This window comes from Heteronotia binoei, chromosome 2 (genome assembly GCF_032191835.1).
Source record: "Heteronotia binoei isolate CCM8104 ecotype False Entrance Well chromosome 2, APGP_CSIRO_Hbin_v1, whole genome shotgun sequence".
In the NCBI taxonomy this organism is placed as follows: Eukaryota; Metazoa; Chordata; class Lepidosauria; order Squamata; family Gekkonidae; genus Heteronotia; species Heteronotia binoei.
Genome location: NC_083224.1, coordinates 96264697 through 96278115, shown reverse-complemented (window position 1 = coordinate 96278115; position 13419 = coordinate 96264697). Strand labels below are relative to the sequence as shown.

Here is a 13419-nt window from a genome sequence, read left to right as displayed (position 1 = left end):
GAAAGAGATTGCGTTTCTTAATGCTCTCAATGACTGTGCTATGGAGCAGATGGTCTCAGAACCTACCAGGGGTGGGGCGATCCTGGATTTGGTCCTAAGTAATGCCCAAGACTTGGTGAGAGATGTAAAAGTGATCGCATCTCTTGGGAGCAGTGACCATAATGTTATTGATTTCACCATTTGTATAAATAGAGGGTTACCCCAAAAGACCAGCACAACCACGTTTAACTTTAAAAGGGGTAAATTCTCTGTGATGAGGAGGCATGTGAAGAGGAAACTGAAAGGAAAGGTAAATACAGTTAAAACCCTTGGGGAAGCTTGAAGGCTATTTAAAACTACAATCCTAGAAGCTCAGATAAAATATATACCACAAGATAGGAAAGGCACAAACAGGAATAAGAAAAGGCCTGCATGGTTAACAAATAAAGTAATGGGAGCTGTAAAAGGTAAGAAGGACTCCTTTAAGCGGTGGAAAGCTAGTCTAATAAAAGTGAACACAGGCTGTGGCAAATCAAATGCAAGACTGTGATCAGGCAGGCAAAAAGGGACTATGAGGAGCATACTGCAAAAAACATAAAGACCAACAATAAAAATTTCTTAAAATATATTAGAAGCAGGAAACCAGGGAGGCAGTGGGGCCCTTGGATGACCAAGGGGTAAAAGGATTACTGAAGGAGGATAGGGAAATGGCTGAGAAGCTGAATGCATTTTTTGCCTCCGTCTTCACTGTGGAAGTCGAGAAGCGTCTGCCCGCTCCAGAACCACTTATTTTGAAAGGGGTGTTGAAAGACCTGAGTCAGATTGAGGTGACAAGAGAGGAGGTCCTACAACTGATAGACGAATTAAAAACTAATAAGTCACCAGGTCCGGATGGCATACATCCAAGACTTCTGAAAGAACTCAAAGTCGAACTTGTGGATCTTCTGACAAAAATATGTAATCTTTCATTGATATCTGCCTCTGTTCCTGAGGACTGGAAGGTAGCAAATGTCACTCCTATCTTTAAAAAGGGTTCCAGAGGAGATCCAGGAAATTACAGGCCAGTCAGACTTCAATACCGGGAAAGTTGGTAAAAACCATTATCGACAGAATGAGTAGGCACATTGATGAACACGGGTTATTGAGGAAGACTCAGCATGGGTTCTGTAAGGAAAGATCTTGCCTCACTAACCTGTTACATTTCTTTAAGGGGATGAACAAACATGTGGACAAAGGAGACCCAATAGATGTTGTTTACCTTGACTTCCAGAAAGCTTTTGATAAAGTTCCTCATCAAAGGCTCCTTAGAAAGCTCGAGAATCATGGAGTAAAAGGATAGGTCCTCTTGGCTAATTAATAGGAAGCAGAGAGTGAGTATAAATGGGCAGTCTTCGCAGTGGAGGATGGTAAGCAGTGGGGTGCCGCACGGGGTCCCGTGCTTTTTAACTTGTTCATAAATTATTTGGAGTTGGGAGTGAGCAGTGAAGTGGCCAAGTTTGCAGATGACACTAAATTGTTCAGGGTGGTGAGAACCAGAGAGGATTGTGAGGCACTCCAAAGGGATCTGTTGAGGCTGGGTGAGTGGGCATCAACGTGGCAGATGAGGTTTAATGTGTCCAAGTGCAAAGTAATGCACATTGGAGCCAAGAATTCAAGTTGATGGGGTGTGAACTTGCAGAGACTGACCAAGAGAGAGATCTTGGGGTCGTGGTTGATAACTCACTGAAAATGTCAAGACAGTGTGCGATTGCAATAAAAAAGGCCAACGCCATGCTGGGAATTATTAGGAAGGGAATTGAAAACAAATCAGCCAGTATCATAATGCCCTTGTATAAATCAATGGTGCGGTCTCATTTGGAATACTGTGTGCAATTCTTGTCACTGCAACTCAAAAAGGATATTATAGCATTGGAAAAAGTGCAGAAAAGGGCAACTAGAATGATTAAAGGTTTGGAACACTTTCCCTATGAAGAAAGTTTAAAACGCTTGGGGCTCTTTAGCTTGGAGAAACATCGACTGTGGGGTGACATGATAAAGGTTTACAAGATAATGCATGAGATGGAGAAAGTAGAGAAAGAAGTACTTTTCTCCCTTTCTCACAATACAAGAACTCGTGGGCATTCGATGAAATTGCTGAGCAGATCCAACATGGCTTCTCTTATGTTTTTAAATATGTGACCTGGCCCAACATGGCTTGGCCCAACAAGGCCTCATTTATGTCAGATCTGGCCCTCATAACAAATGAGTTCGACACCTCCTAGAACAGGATCTAGCAAAGGTGGCACTCCAGCTATCTAGTAAACATATTTCCCTCAGATAAACCAGAAATATGCAGGAACATGATTCATGAGAGAAGCATCAAACCTTCTGGTTATGCAGCCAGTGATTTCCTGCATCACTGTGAATGTTAAGTGAACTGGAGGCCTTCTTTGTGCTTTGCATATCTATGTTTGTAGCTCAAGAACATCCCCCCACATACAGCTCTTGTACGTTGCTCAGGGCCCTTCCAGGTCCTCAAAAAAAGTTTGGAAGCAGCTTAGGAGAGTCTCAATAATTCTGAATGGAGCCTGGAACAGTCTCCGCCCATCTAGGGTAGGAAAGACAGTTCTTCTCAGGGGCAAGCCTAAGCTAATACAGTCTCTGTCCCACCCCTGCAGCCTTTATCACTTCACTGAGTCACAAAAATGCACAACTGTAATGACACAGCATTTTACCCTGATGATGTGCACTCAGAATGGCTCTTCCACATGCACAACTGAAATGAATGTGAGGTCACAGAAGACATTCCCCCGGGAAAATGGCTCAAGTAGTAAACACCCTGTTGCATAATCTTTCAACTTCACTTTGTGAAATATTTTCTTGATACTGGATGAGAGTCTGTGCATGTATACATATCCAACAGCTTCGCTGTTCACCTCACACATCTGGCACCATGCGGTCCTGCTTAAGAACACTCACGCTGCAATGAATTATATCTTTAAGGGGTTGATGGCTCTTCAGTTGGAAACCTAATCCTGAGATTTGCAAAGCTCTCATGCACATGTTTTATATACTTATTTCATTTATACCCCACCTGCCTCCGCAATGGGACCCAAAGCAACACATTCTCCACCCATTTTCTTTTTCTGTGAGCTAGGTTAGGTCGACAGTATAAGACTGACCCAAAATCACCCAGGAAGCTGCCACGGCAGAGTGGGGATTCAAACATGGGCCTCCCAGATTCTAGTCCAACAGTCTAACCACAATACTACATTGCTTCACAATGTGGTATTTATTTCATTTAACATCAACATTTATATACTGCATATTCCAGTTTCAGAGTGGGCATAAGGCAGGACTTCTTCATTCATACCAGTATTAGAAATCACCCACCCAGTTATTCCCTGTGTCTGCATGGATTAACCAACATCACAATAAACACAGAAGACCCTGCTGAAATGGGACTGTATGTGCAACTTTACAGGTGACGTGCTACAAAGAGCCATGGTGGGGGTTTAAATGCTTTTATTTTGCTTTCCCTTAAATAAGACCTAAACTGGCTAACGTGCAAGACCCATCCAAACCAGTGTTCCAGTATCTGATCTCAGCTTCGGTATACGGCTTGAGACCTGTGCCTGAAGAGATGCTGATGAGATGCCAAGAAAACACCTCTTCGGGGCTCACCACTTGTGAGTAAAGCAAAGATGACAGACATTCAAATCACAGATATCTCCCTGCCTGCCCATCTTGCCACATGTTCTGTCCCTGGCTATTATCTTTGTAGCAGAGTCAGGCTCTGCACACAAGTGCTACATGGCATGTCACTAAAAGCAACAAGAACACTTCATCTTTCTAACCACGGGAAGTTCCTCTCATTGTAGCAACACAATTTCTGGCTAATAAGGAGGCGCTGATTACCATCAACTTATCTCACCAAGATGCCTCACAGCACAGTCAATACTAAAGAGATAAATTATTAATTGTTCCAAGTAATTAAATTTATCAAATCCAAATAAATATTACTGGTATTTTATGTAACTGCTTTCAAGGCTTGGCCTCTAAAGGGACAGTATTGATCAAGCGCGGAAAGACAGATGCTTCCCCCGTTAGCAGCTGATGAGTTCTGGCCTTGCATTAATGTCAGAGAGAAGGTGCACAGCCAAGGGCCTCTGGTGAAGTGTAAACAGGCAGTAGAAGCAACTGTTTCATAGCAGAACAAATTCAAGACCAAGAACATACACTTAATACACACGCATAGCTAAGTCAAACCCCTCTCTCATGACAAGCTTTGACCAAAAGACTCATTTATCTTGAATGCACAGTACAATTCGAGCCCCCACCCTATTGCTGCACTGCTCTGTGAGAAAGCGATCACCTTAGTGGATTGTACCTCATTAATCAGTGCTAAAAAAGTGCTCAGTTGGCTAGTAAATATTTAAAAGCCAGTAAGGGTAGATGTTGTGAATCAATGGGAATGAAAGCTCCCTCTCCCCCCATTTCTTTTTAATTGGTCTGACCACCAATTTGTCTACAAGATCCTAGTTAGCAGGTAACAAGTAAAACTGCCAGCTGGAAGCCTTTCTTGGTAGAAGGTGCCCAGCTGTGAATGAAACAATTGCGCCACAGCATCCCCCAGCGCACTCTGTGGCTCTGAGGTTGCTAAGAACCTGCTTTCATCCCAGTGTTTTCGCCTCATTATCAAAGTCCTAGCAGTTTGGAGTCCAAACTTCTTGCTTCATCTCAGAGCAACAGCCTCAGATCAGATCTCCACCTATACTTCAATGATATTCTCTTTCACAACAGGAACCAGGTAGCAACTGAACATATCCACAACATTCCCTAACAAAATGTGCATTAACACAGAGATGATATGTTAAATATAATTGTAACCTGGACATAAAAGTTCATGAGAACTACTTTTAAATTTCAGTTCAAACTGGCAGGGTGTTGGAGCACTATTAAAAATTTAGTTTTAAAAAAACGTTGATTTTTTTTTTTCAAATTCAATGAAGTTGGCACACAAGATTTACAAAACCATGCCTTTTTTTCCAAGAAGGCCACTACATCCTTTCCAAGAGGAACAAAGTCAGGATACCAAAAGGGAAGCTTGCAGCCTTACACAAACTTGAGAAGGAGACGTGCTTTGGTCTCCAACCTCCAAAGACAGCCAGTGAAAAATTCCTTCACAGAAGTTTCCAACTATTGCTCACTGCTGAAACGTATTATCTATTGCAAATGAAAACTAATGATTATTTTTCCATTCAAATTTCCTGCACCTGACTACTGTGGAAGTTCAAGAAGCCTGCATTATTTCATTAAAGAAGATCAGAGCCCACACAAGATATTGTTGGGGCATTTCCATAGAGAGAAATCACAGGCACACTAAATAGGATACCTTTGGCCCATTCAAGTAATATGCCGATAACGATGACATTGGATTTATATTCCACCCTCAACTCAGAGTGGCTCACAATTTCCTTTATCTTCCTCCCCCACAACAAACACCCTGTGAGGTAGGTGGGGCCTTTCAAGGACAACTTCTGCCAGAGCTATGACTGACCCAAGGACATTCCAGCAGGTGCAAGTGGAGGAGTGGGGAATCAAACCTGGTTCTCCCAGATAAAAGTCCACACACTTAACCACTACACCATACTGGCTCTTCATAATATGCCGATCTTCATATTAGTGGTATATTAACATTAATAACAAAGCACATCTTTAAAAGCTAAATTGCATTTTGTATTAAATTAACAGACTGATCTGTAAGAATAAAAGTCAGAAAATACTGGTTGCTATATTCAAGAAAGCATTCCACCTTACTATTGAGCAGAAAGCATCACACTAATCTTAGATATGAGGCTGCTCTGGCTTCACCATTACAACTGACTACAAGAGAGAATCTGAATAAACTGTTTAGAAAGAGGAGTTAAAACAGAAAGTCAACAAATCCTCTCCTGATTTCTCACACTGCATGCCATCCCCAAACACTGTCACTCAGAAACAGAGCTGGGACCCAAGCCAGCACAAAGGGCAGCATATTGGCAAAAACAGAATCCCTGTATAGCTGGGATTCTCAAATCCCAATTAAGAATCTGGAAGGTTAAAGGAAACCGAGTTAAAGGGCCCAGTAGCTAAATGTTGGACATAAATATATATCAATTATACAAAAATAGATGTATTACAAAATTGTTTAAAAACACAAGCCCAAATTTAGCCTCAATTCAGATTAAAATTATACCATAATCTCAAACATAGATTTTATGCAACCTGACCAAATGCATTTCGGCCTTATGACCTTCTTCGGTAGTCGAGTTAACAATCAAGGCATACAGTACCAAACAAAGCCAACTCAAAACAAAATACTGTATATAATCAAGCCATATAGCACTAAATGCCAAATATATAGTATTATTCACACCCTCCAAAACATATACATCAGAATGCCATGTCCATACATAAGACATATTTCCTTAAAGCCAAAAGTCCTGAATAAAAAAAGCAGGGCTTTTTTTGTAGCAGGAACACCTTGGCATATTAGGCCACACTTCCCTGATGTAGCCAATCCTCCAAGAGTTTACAGGGCTGTTAGTACAGGGTCTACGGTAAGCTCCAGGATTGCCTACATCAGGGGTGTGTGGCCTAATATGCAAAGGAGTTCCTGCTACAAAAAAAGCTCTGAAAAAAGTCCAAAAACATCCAATTAGCAATAGACCATGTTGCAAATGCCAAAGATGATACAGTTCAAAACATGACTGCAGTGGTGTTTCCAGTTTCAAGATCAAACTTTCTCAATGGAGAATCACTGCTGTGTATCAGGCACAAACTGGACTTCCTAAATCAAACTCTGGTGTCATAAACCATGGAAGAATGATCATTTTTCTCAGTCTTCCACCAGCTAAGGAGCCTTCTGATAATGTGTGAAAGTCCTGTACAGACACTGCAATAATATTACAATAATTAGTCAACATAAGACCAAGTTGGGATTACATTCTAATCAATATTCATAAGGCAGAGATGTACTTAAGATGTTGCATAAGGTCATGTTTGAGATTCCTGAGGCTCATTTGGGCCTGTGAGTGTATTTTGTAACAAATACACGTATTTTTGGATAATTGATATATATTGATGTCCTATATTTAGCCATTTTTAATAGTGGGCCCTTTAATTTGGATTCATTTAACCTTCCCAAGTTCTTAATTCATCCTTTTGAGTTTTCTCCCCCCCCCCCTTTTTTTAAAAAAATTCTCATATTCCAGCCAAGGTTTAGATTACAGTCACCTGGAAAAGCTCTTGAAACACACTACACAAATATTGGTCAAGCATTCCAGCTTTTCAAGTTCCAGCAGTGCATATAAGACTACTAAAGTTATTTTATAGACAACAGGGGCCTGATTCAGGGATTACTGATACAGTGTCATTTCAGGAATGGCAGGATTCTGCTGGTACCAACAGCAACCTTCCACATGATATTCCCATTCCATGAAATTCCACTCTCTAAGTGCTACTACTGTGGTCTAGGATCTAGCCAGAGATACACAGCAATCAAAAAGAAGGGTATGAAGTAGGCCTCAGACAAAATCAAGTAAGAGACCATGGGTAAATCCTGCTGTACAGGAGACCATTTTTCCCATTTATACTCCCTTCTCAATCAGGCCATGTGTCCTAACAATGGGACCAAGTAAATGTTCAGGGCCTTCAAAATCTGAAGGAATAAAAATAGACCCTGTGCAAAAGGTTACCTGAGACAGTTCCCTTCAATACATGAAATGTCTGTAACACAAAATACCAAGCCTTTTCCAGGGGATGGTGTTCTCAATCCACAGCTGCATAACAGCATTACAACAATCCAAACTAAATTAAGTAGTATATTTTTTTAAATGAGCCAGATTCTAGGCCTAACTTTTTTTGTGCAAGCAGACATGTTTCTACACATGTGCATGCAACACACACAATAAAAATCTGATTCTTAAGCATTAATCAAATTGAGATACTAAATGGATAATCTGGTTTGAGTTTGGAATGAGGGCTTCAGTTACTAAACTAAACACAGAATGGACACTAGCCTAAACTTGGGTCTGCCCAATAAATTCCCACTAGAACTGAAATAGTAATGTTGGGAAAATGGGGACTTTCCCCTTCCCTTTTCCCCGACATCATTTCTCTGAAATAGTAACAGTAAGAATCACAACCCAAACTAGCAGCTCAAAGTGGCATTCCCCATCATGTTGTATAATTACAATGCTTAAGCCTTCTGTCAGGGAAAGATCTATCATATATTCATAAATTCTAACATGAGCCACAGCCAACCAGCATTTCGTTGCTTTATCAGAGGCTGTTAGCCAACATGTCACATAGCAAAACCACACCCAAGACAATCCATTAATAATCAGCATGCTCAGAATACAGAGCACAGAGCTGAGGAAGGGCATTACACACTATCCTTCTGCTACCCAGAACTTAGGAACCTCAAAATCCTCTCCAGCAAGATAAGAATTTTGTTGCTTTACTTCAGCCACTTTCACAAGATTCCTATGGGGTCAGCCATTATTATTTTCATTTCAGTAATGTGCAACTGAGGCTAAAAGCAATGAGCCATCCATCTAACTCCCATGGTTGAACTGGTATTTCAGTTCTATCATGCTTTCAACATGTCCTTCCTCCCACATGCTAAAGAGTCTCCTCTCCTCCATTTTGATCACATACGAATTTACAATTCTATCCACTGAAACGCAGTTGATGGAGTGTTCCCTAAACTGTGCCTCACAGATCTGCCTGGAAAGACAATTTATTTAATAAACAGAAAGAAAAGGAAATAGAAAAACAGAAAAATATTTACACAGTTAACATAGTAACATTAAAATGCCTTCTGAGAAAATTCAGAATAGCCAATTTTATGTCCCAACAACTTGTTCTCCCAAAGAATTTGGCTCTTGTGCAGTAATTGCTGTGAAATTCAGGAGTCTGCTTTGTGGCCAAATTTTTTCCCCTTAATGTGGATAGCCAAATAACTTGTATAAGCCACACATTATGGAAATTAAGTCCGAAGAGGCACAGCTGCCTTGTGATCAGTTTCCCATTGCATTTTCCATGGCTGCACTCCTGTGTACAAAACATGCCCCCATCATCTTCAGACATGATGGTTTGATTCACATGGAAGCATAAGTGCTAAGAGACAGGTTCAGCACAGTGGAGGCTTAAGAGCAAAAAGGCAGATTCCAGTGTGGAGAACTGGCAGCTCTAGTGAGCTCTACGGTAAATGCACAGCTAGCATTGCACAGACTACTGCAGCTCAGACTCTCTGCATATGTTCAGCACTGGACTTTTAGTAGTTTGATTAGAAGAGTGAATGGGAAACAAAAGCATGCATCTATGCAGGCCCTCCAAGGCCAGTAGAGAAACCTACCCTCTGACTACGCAGTGTGACGCCTGCAGACTTGAAATCTGGAAACTTGATGCCAGCGGTCTCTGGGACAGCCTAAAAAGGAAGGAGACAGTATTTGTTGAAACGAAGTGGTAGCATAAGGAAAGGAAAGGTCCCCTGCACAAGCACCAGTCGTTTCCGACTCTGGGTGATGTTGCTTTCACAACGTTTTCACGGCAGACTTTTTACAGGGTGGTTTGCCATTGCCTTCCCCAGTCATCTACACTTTCCCCCCAACAAGCTGGATACTCATTTTACCGACCTCGGAAGGATGGAAGGCTGAGTCAACCTTGGGCCGAGTCCCCCCGCCTTTTACTTTTAGTAGTACAACATGGACAATAACCAGGACTGGTTAAACCATAGGTTCAGGAGAATTAACTCACTCATTCAGATTCCATTCAAATGGCATAAAGTGAGTTTGGTATATTAAGTTTTCAATTAATATGAACTTAATCCTCATGATGTTATGAGACCATTTAGTAACAGATGTCATTCTCCTGAATAATTTTCGGCAGATCAGTATGGAAATGATGCATGCCGCAACAAAACATCTTCAACTGTACTTACACTATAGCTGGTTCTGAACTAATATACAGTTTAAAAAACAAAAGGGTAAATTTTTTACAACACAAAGCTGGAATTCATTACTGTAGCATGTGTACTTCATATAGAAGTGTTAAAGAAATGAATTTGAATCTGTGGGTGCTACCAGATAATGAACAAAGATGTCAAGCTCCAATCCTCTGAACAGTATGCATTAGCGGACTTGATTCAAACCCCATACTACTTCTTAAATGTTTAAAACTAACTAGCAACTGAGGCAAGAACTGGGCAAGATGGAATACTGACATGATGACATGTGAAGCTGTTAAGTTCTTCATTCCAAAGGCTGCACTAACCTAACTGCAGCCTCTTCCAGATTAACCATCACAACTCTGCTAAGCTAAAATCCATTTCCTCCTAACTAGGACTACGAGAAAGCTGTTCTGGCTGCCAGGCCTTTAAACCCTTGATTAACTTCCACATCTTTGGCTGTGTTCAATCATCTGAAAAAACAGTCTCTAACTCTGATACAGACACAATGTTACTTTCAAGCATCATTTTATGCAAGATCGACGTGCTAATTTGTTTCCTAGTCTAATCAACTATATTTCTTTTGACCCGTTTGAAAATGTCTACATTTGGCCTCAATCCAACAATAATGAATCAGTAGAAAGCCCACTGTCACTTGAAGGGTATGACCTTCTGGCCTCCAGCTTAGCAGTATGATAGCCTTGGCCAGTATAATTCTTAGCCCACATGGCTAGCTGCATTTACAACAAGCATAAGCCACCCAAAGTGCCTCAGCTGGGCATTTTACTATAAACACAGCTGCCGAGAGAAATCATGGGCCCCTGGACAAAGATTCCTCCTGGGGCCGCCCATATGACTCTGATCCAAACCAAAAATCATAACAAATTGAACAAACCACTTGGCTTGCTGTTACCATTAATCTATAGTAATAAAAGATAGCAACCACTGTCAAGTCCGCGTTCTTTCATCTTAGACGGGCAAGGCGGTTGGCCCCCTTCCTGGACCGCGACGACCTAGCAACAGTGATCCATGCTACGGTCACCTCGAGATTGGATTACTGCAATGCCCTCTACATGGGGCTGCCCCTGTGCCGGACCCGGAAATTGCAGCTGGTGCAGAATGCCGCGGCCCGGGTGTTATTGGGCCTCCCAAGGTGGGGGCACATTCGGCCGGGCCTTCGGGCTCTGCACTGGCTTCCAATAACATACCGAGTCCGGTACAAGGTGCTGGTCATTACCTTTAAAGCCCTATATGGCCTGGGACCTGCCTACCTGAAGGACCGTCTCTCCCCACACGTTCCCCAGAGAGTACTGAGGTCTGGGACTCAAAACCTTCTCACCATCCCCGGGCCCAAGGAAGTCCGTCTCAAGACAACCAGAGACAGGGCCTTTTCTACAATGGCCCCCACATGGTGGAACCAGCTGCCGGAAGAGGTGAGGGCCCTGCGGGATCTTACTCAGTTCCACAGGGCCTGTAAGACAACCCTCTTCCGGTTAGCCTATGCCGACTAGATAAATGTAGCTCATCAGACTTTAGTGAAATATACTGGATAGTTTTAATGTTAAGATTTTAAGGTTTTTAGGTTTTTTAAATGTTTTGACTTTTAAATGTATTAACTTTGTACCTTGTTTATTGTTTTGTCGTTTGCTGTGAGCCGCCCTGAGCCACTTTGTGGGAAGGACGGGATATAAGTTATAGAATAAATAAATAAATAAATAAATAAATAATAAGAATTGGTCTGTCTATCCATGTATGTTTGTTTGTTTATATACCACTTTTCTCCCCAATGGGGACCCAAGGCTGCTTATATCATTCTCCTCGTTTCCATTTTATCCTCACAACAACCCTGTCAGGTAGGTTAGAGTGAGAGTGCGTGACTGGCCCAAGGTCACCCAACAACCTTCCATGGCAGAGTGGGGATTTGAACAGGGCTTCCCGGATCCTAGTCTGACACTGTAACCACTACATCACACTGGCAGTCATAACTCATCAGAGAATAAAGCTGGGAGACTCAAAATTGGCTAAGAGCTTCAGGAGGATTGTGAGAGTTCCAGGGCCAAAACTGAAAGGCATGGGAAAACCCTGGCCCACCATGACATTGTGCTATTTGCAACATATGCTGAATGACATCCATGCCCTGTAGGACCTTATGCAGTTCTATGGGGCCCGTAAGGCAGAGATGTTCTGCCAGGCCTATAGTTGAGGACAGCGATGGTCTCTATCTTTCCTGGCACCTTCTTTCTTCCCCTCTCCCCCATGGGGCGGGTGGGAGAGTAACATTATAATTTGATTATTTTTAGTGTTAACTGAAATTGTTTTGAAATTGTCTTAAATTGTTTTTGCTTTTAATTGTCTTATTGGTTCATGAATGTGATTTTATATCGTCGTTCATTGCCCTGAGCTTTGGGTTTATAAGGGAGGGAAGTCTAAAAGACTAATTTATAGCTAAGGGTCTCTGTGGCAGGCATAACTCAGAAAATAAAGTTTGAAAACCGGCTACTAACCCCAGAATGACGATGCAAGTTACAGTGCCAAAAATGAAGGGAAACTGGAACACGCTGAATGAGGTTATCCTCACTACAGACAACATGTAATAAGAGAGCCTTAAATTGTTATGTGTCTCTAATGCTCAGATAGAAGATTGCTGGGTGACACACTCTCAGCCAGACCTACCTCACAAGGCTGTTGTCAGGATAAAATGGAAGACAGGAGAACAATGCAATTTTGGAGCCCCACTGGCAAAAAAGAATAGGTATGGTATTTGTTATAAATCTAATTTTAATAATATTTTTAAAATTACATTATTTGTCATATAGCAAAGTAGCCTTTACAAAAGGCTATTAGATCTTCCACCAACGCAATAATGATTAACAACCCAGTGCCTGAACTGGGAGTTGTAAATTCTATTCCACAAGCATAAGCACTAAAACAGATTAATGTTCCACTATCATGCATGTAAAGGGTGCAAGAGGGGGGAAGCATCCTTCTACTACTTTGCTAGATAATGCAGAAACATTACCTCTCCCCCCCCCCTCTTCACAATATTAACAAAAGTTTGGTACTATACTACTCTTAAGTACATTCTGTTGCTAAGCAGGATAGGAAGGAGAAGGTCTTGAGACCAAGAAGTGGAAATAAAAAGGAGAACAAGGAAAAATTAGGAGGAGGGAGATAAAAATGAATGAGAAAAGTATAGTAAAGAAGGATAGAAATTAAGGAAGAGAGGTAGAAAGGTAGTTTTATCTTGCTCCAACACCCAAAATCTGGCTGAACTGGGTGCAAGTAAAGGAAGAGACAAAAGCTAAGCTATTAGAGACAATGACCTTGTTAGCTGGCTGGCAATTACTGTAGCAGCAGTGTACTGTTTTGTGTTCCTCCACTGCTGGATCGGTTGATGGGCTTAGTAGGGATCCCAATCCCCCAGTGTGAGTGGGGGATTCCCTGATTTGGGAAGGACTTTCCCGCCC

General features: G+C 41.7%; 1 protein-coding gene across 6 annotated transcripts in view; it reads right to left on the bottom strand.

Moving 5' to 3' along the window:
* Nucleotides 1-13419, bottom strand: part of DMAP1 (DNA methyltransferase 1 associated protein 1) — a 64009-nt gene that overhangs the window by 19516 nt on the left and 31074 nt on the right. For all 6 annotated transcript variants that reach the window (XM_060231687.1, XM_060231686.1, XM_060231684.1 and 3 more), the window contains one exon: nucleotides 9362-9433. In XM_060231687.1, the coding sequence (XP_060087670.1) occupies nucleotides 9362-9433 (72 nt within the window). The remainder of the gene's footprint in view (nucleotides 1-9361; nucleotides 9434-13419) is intronic.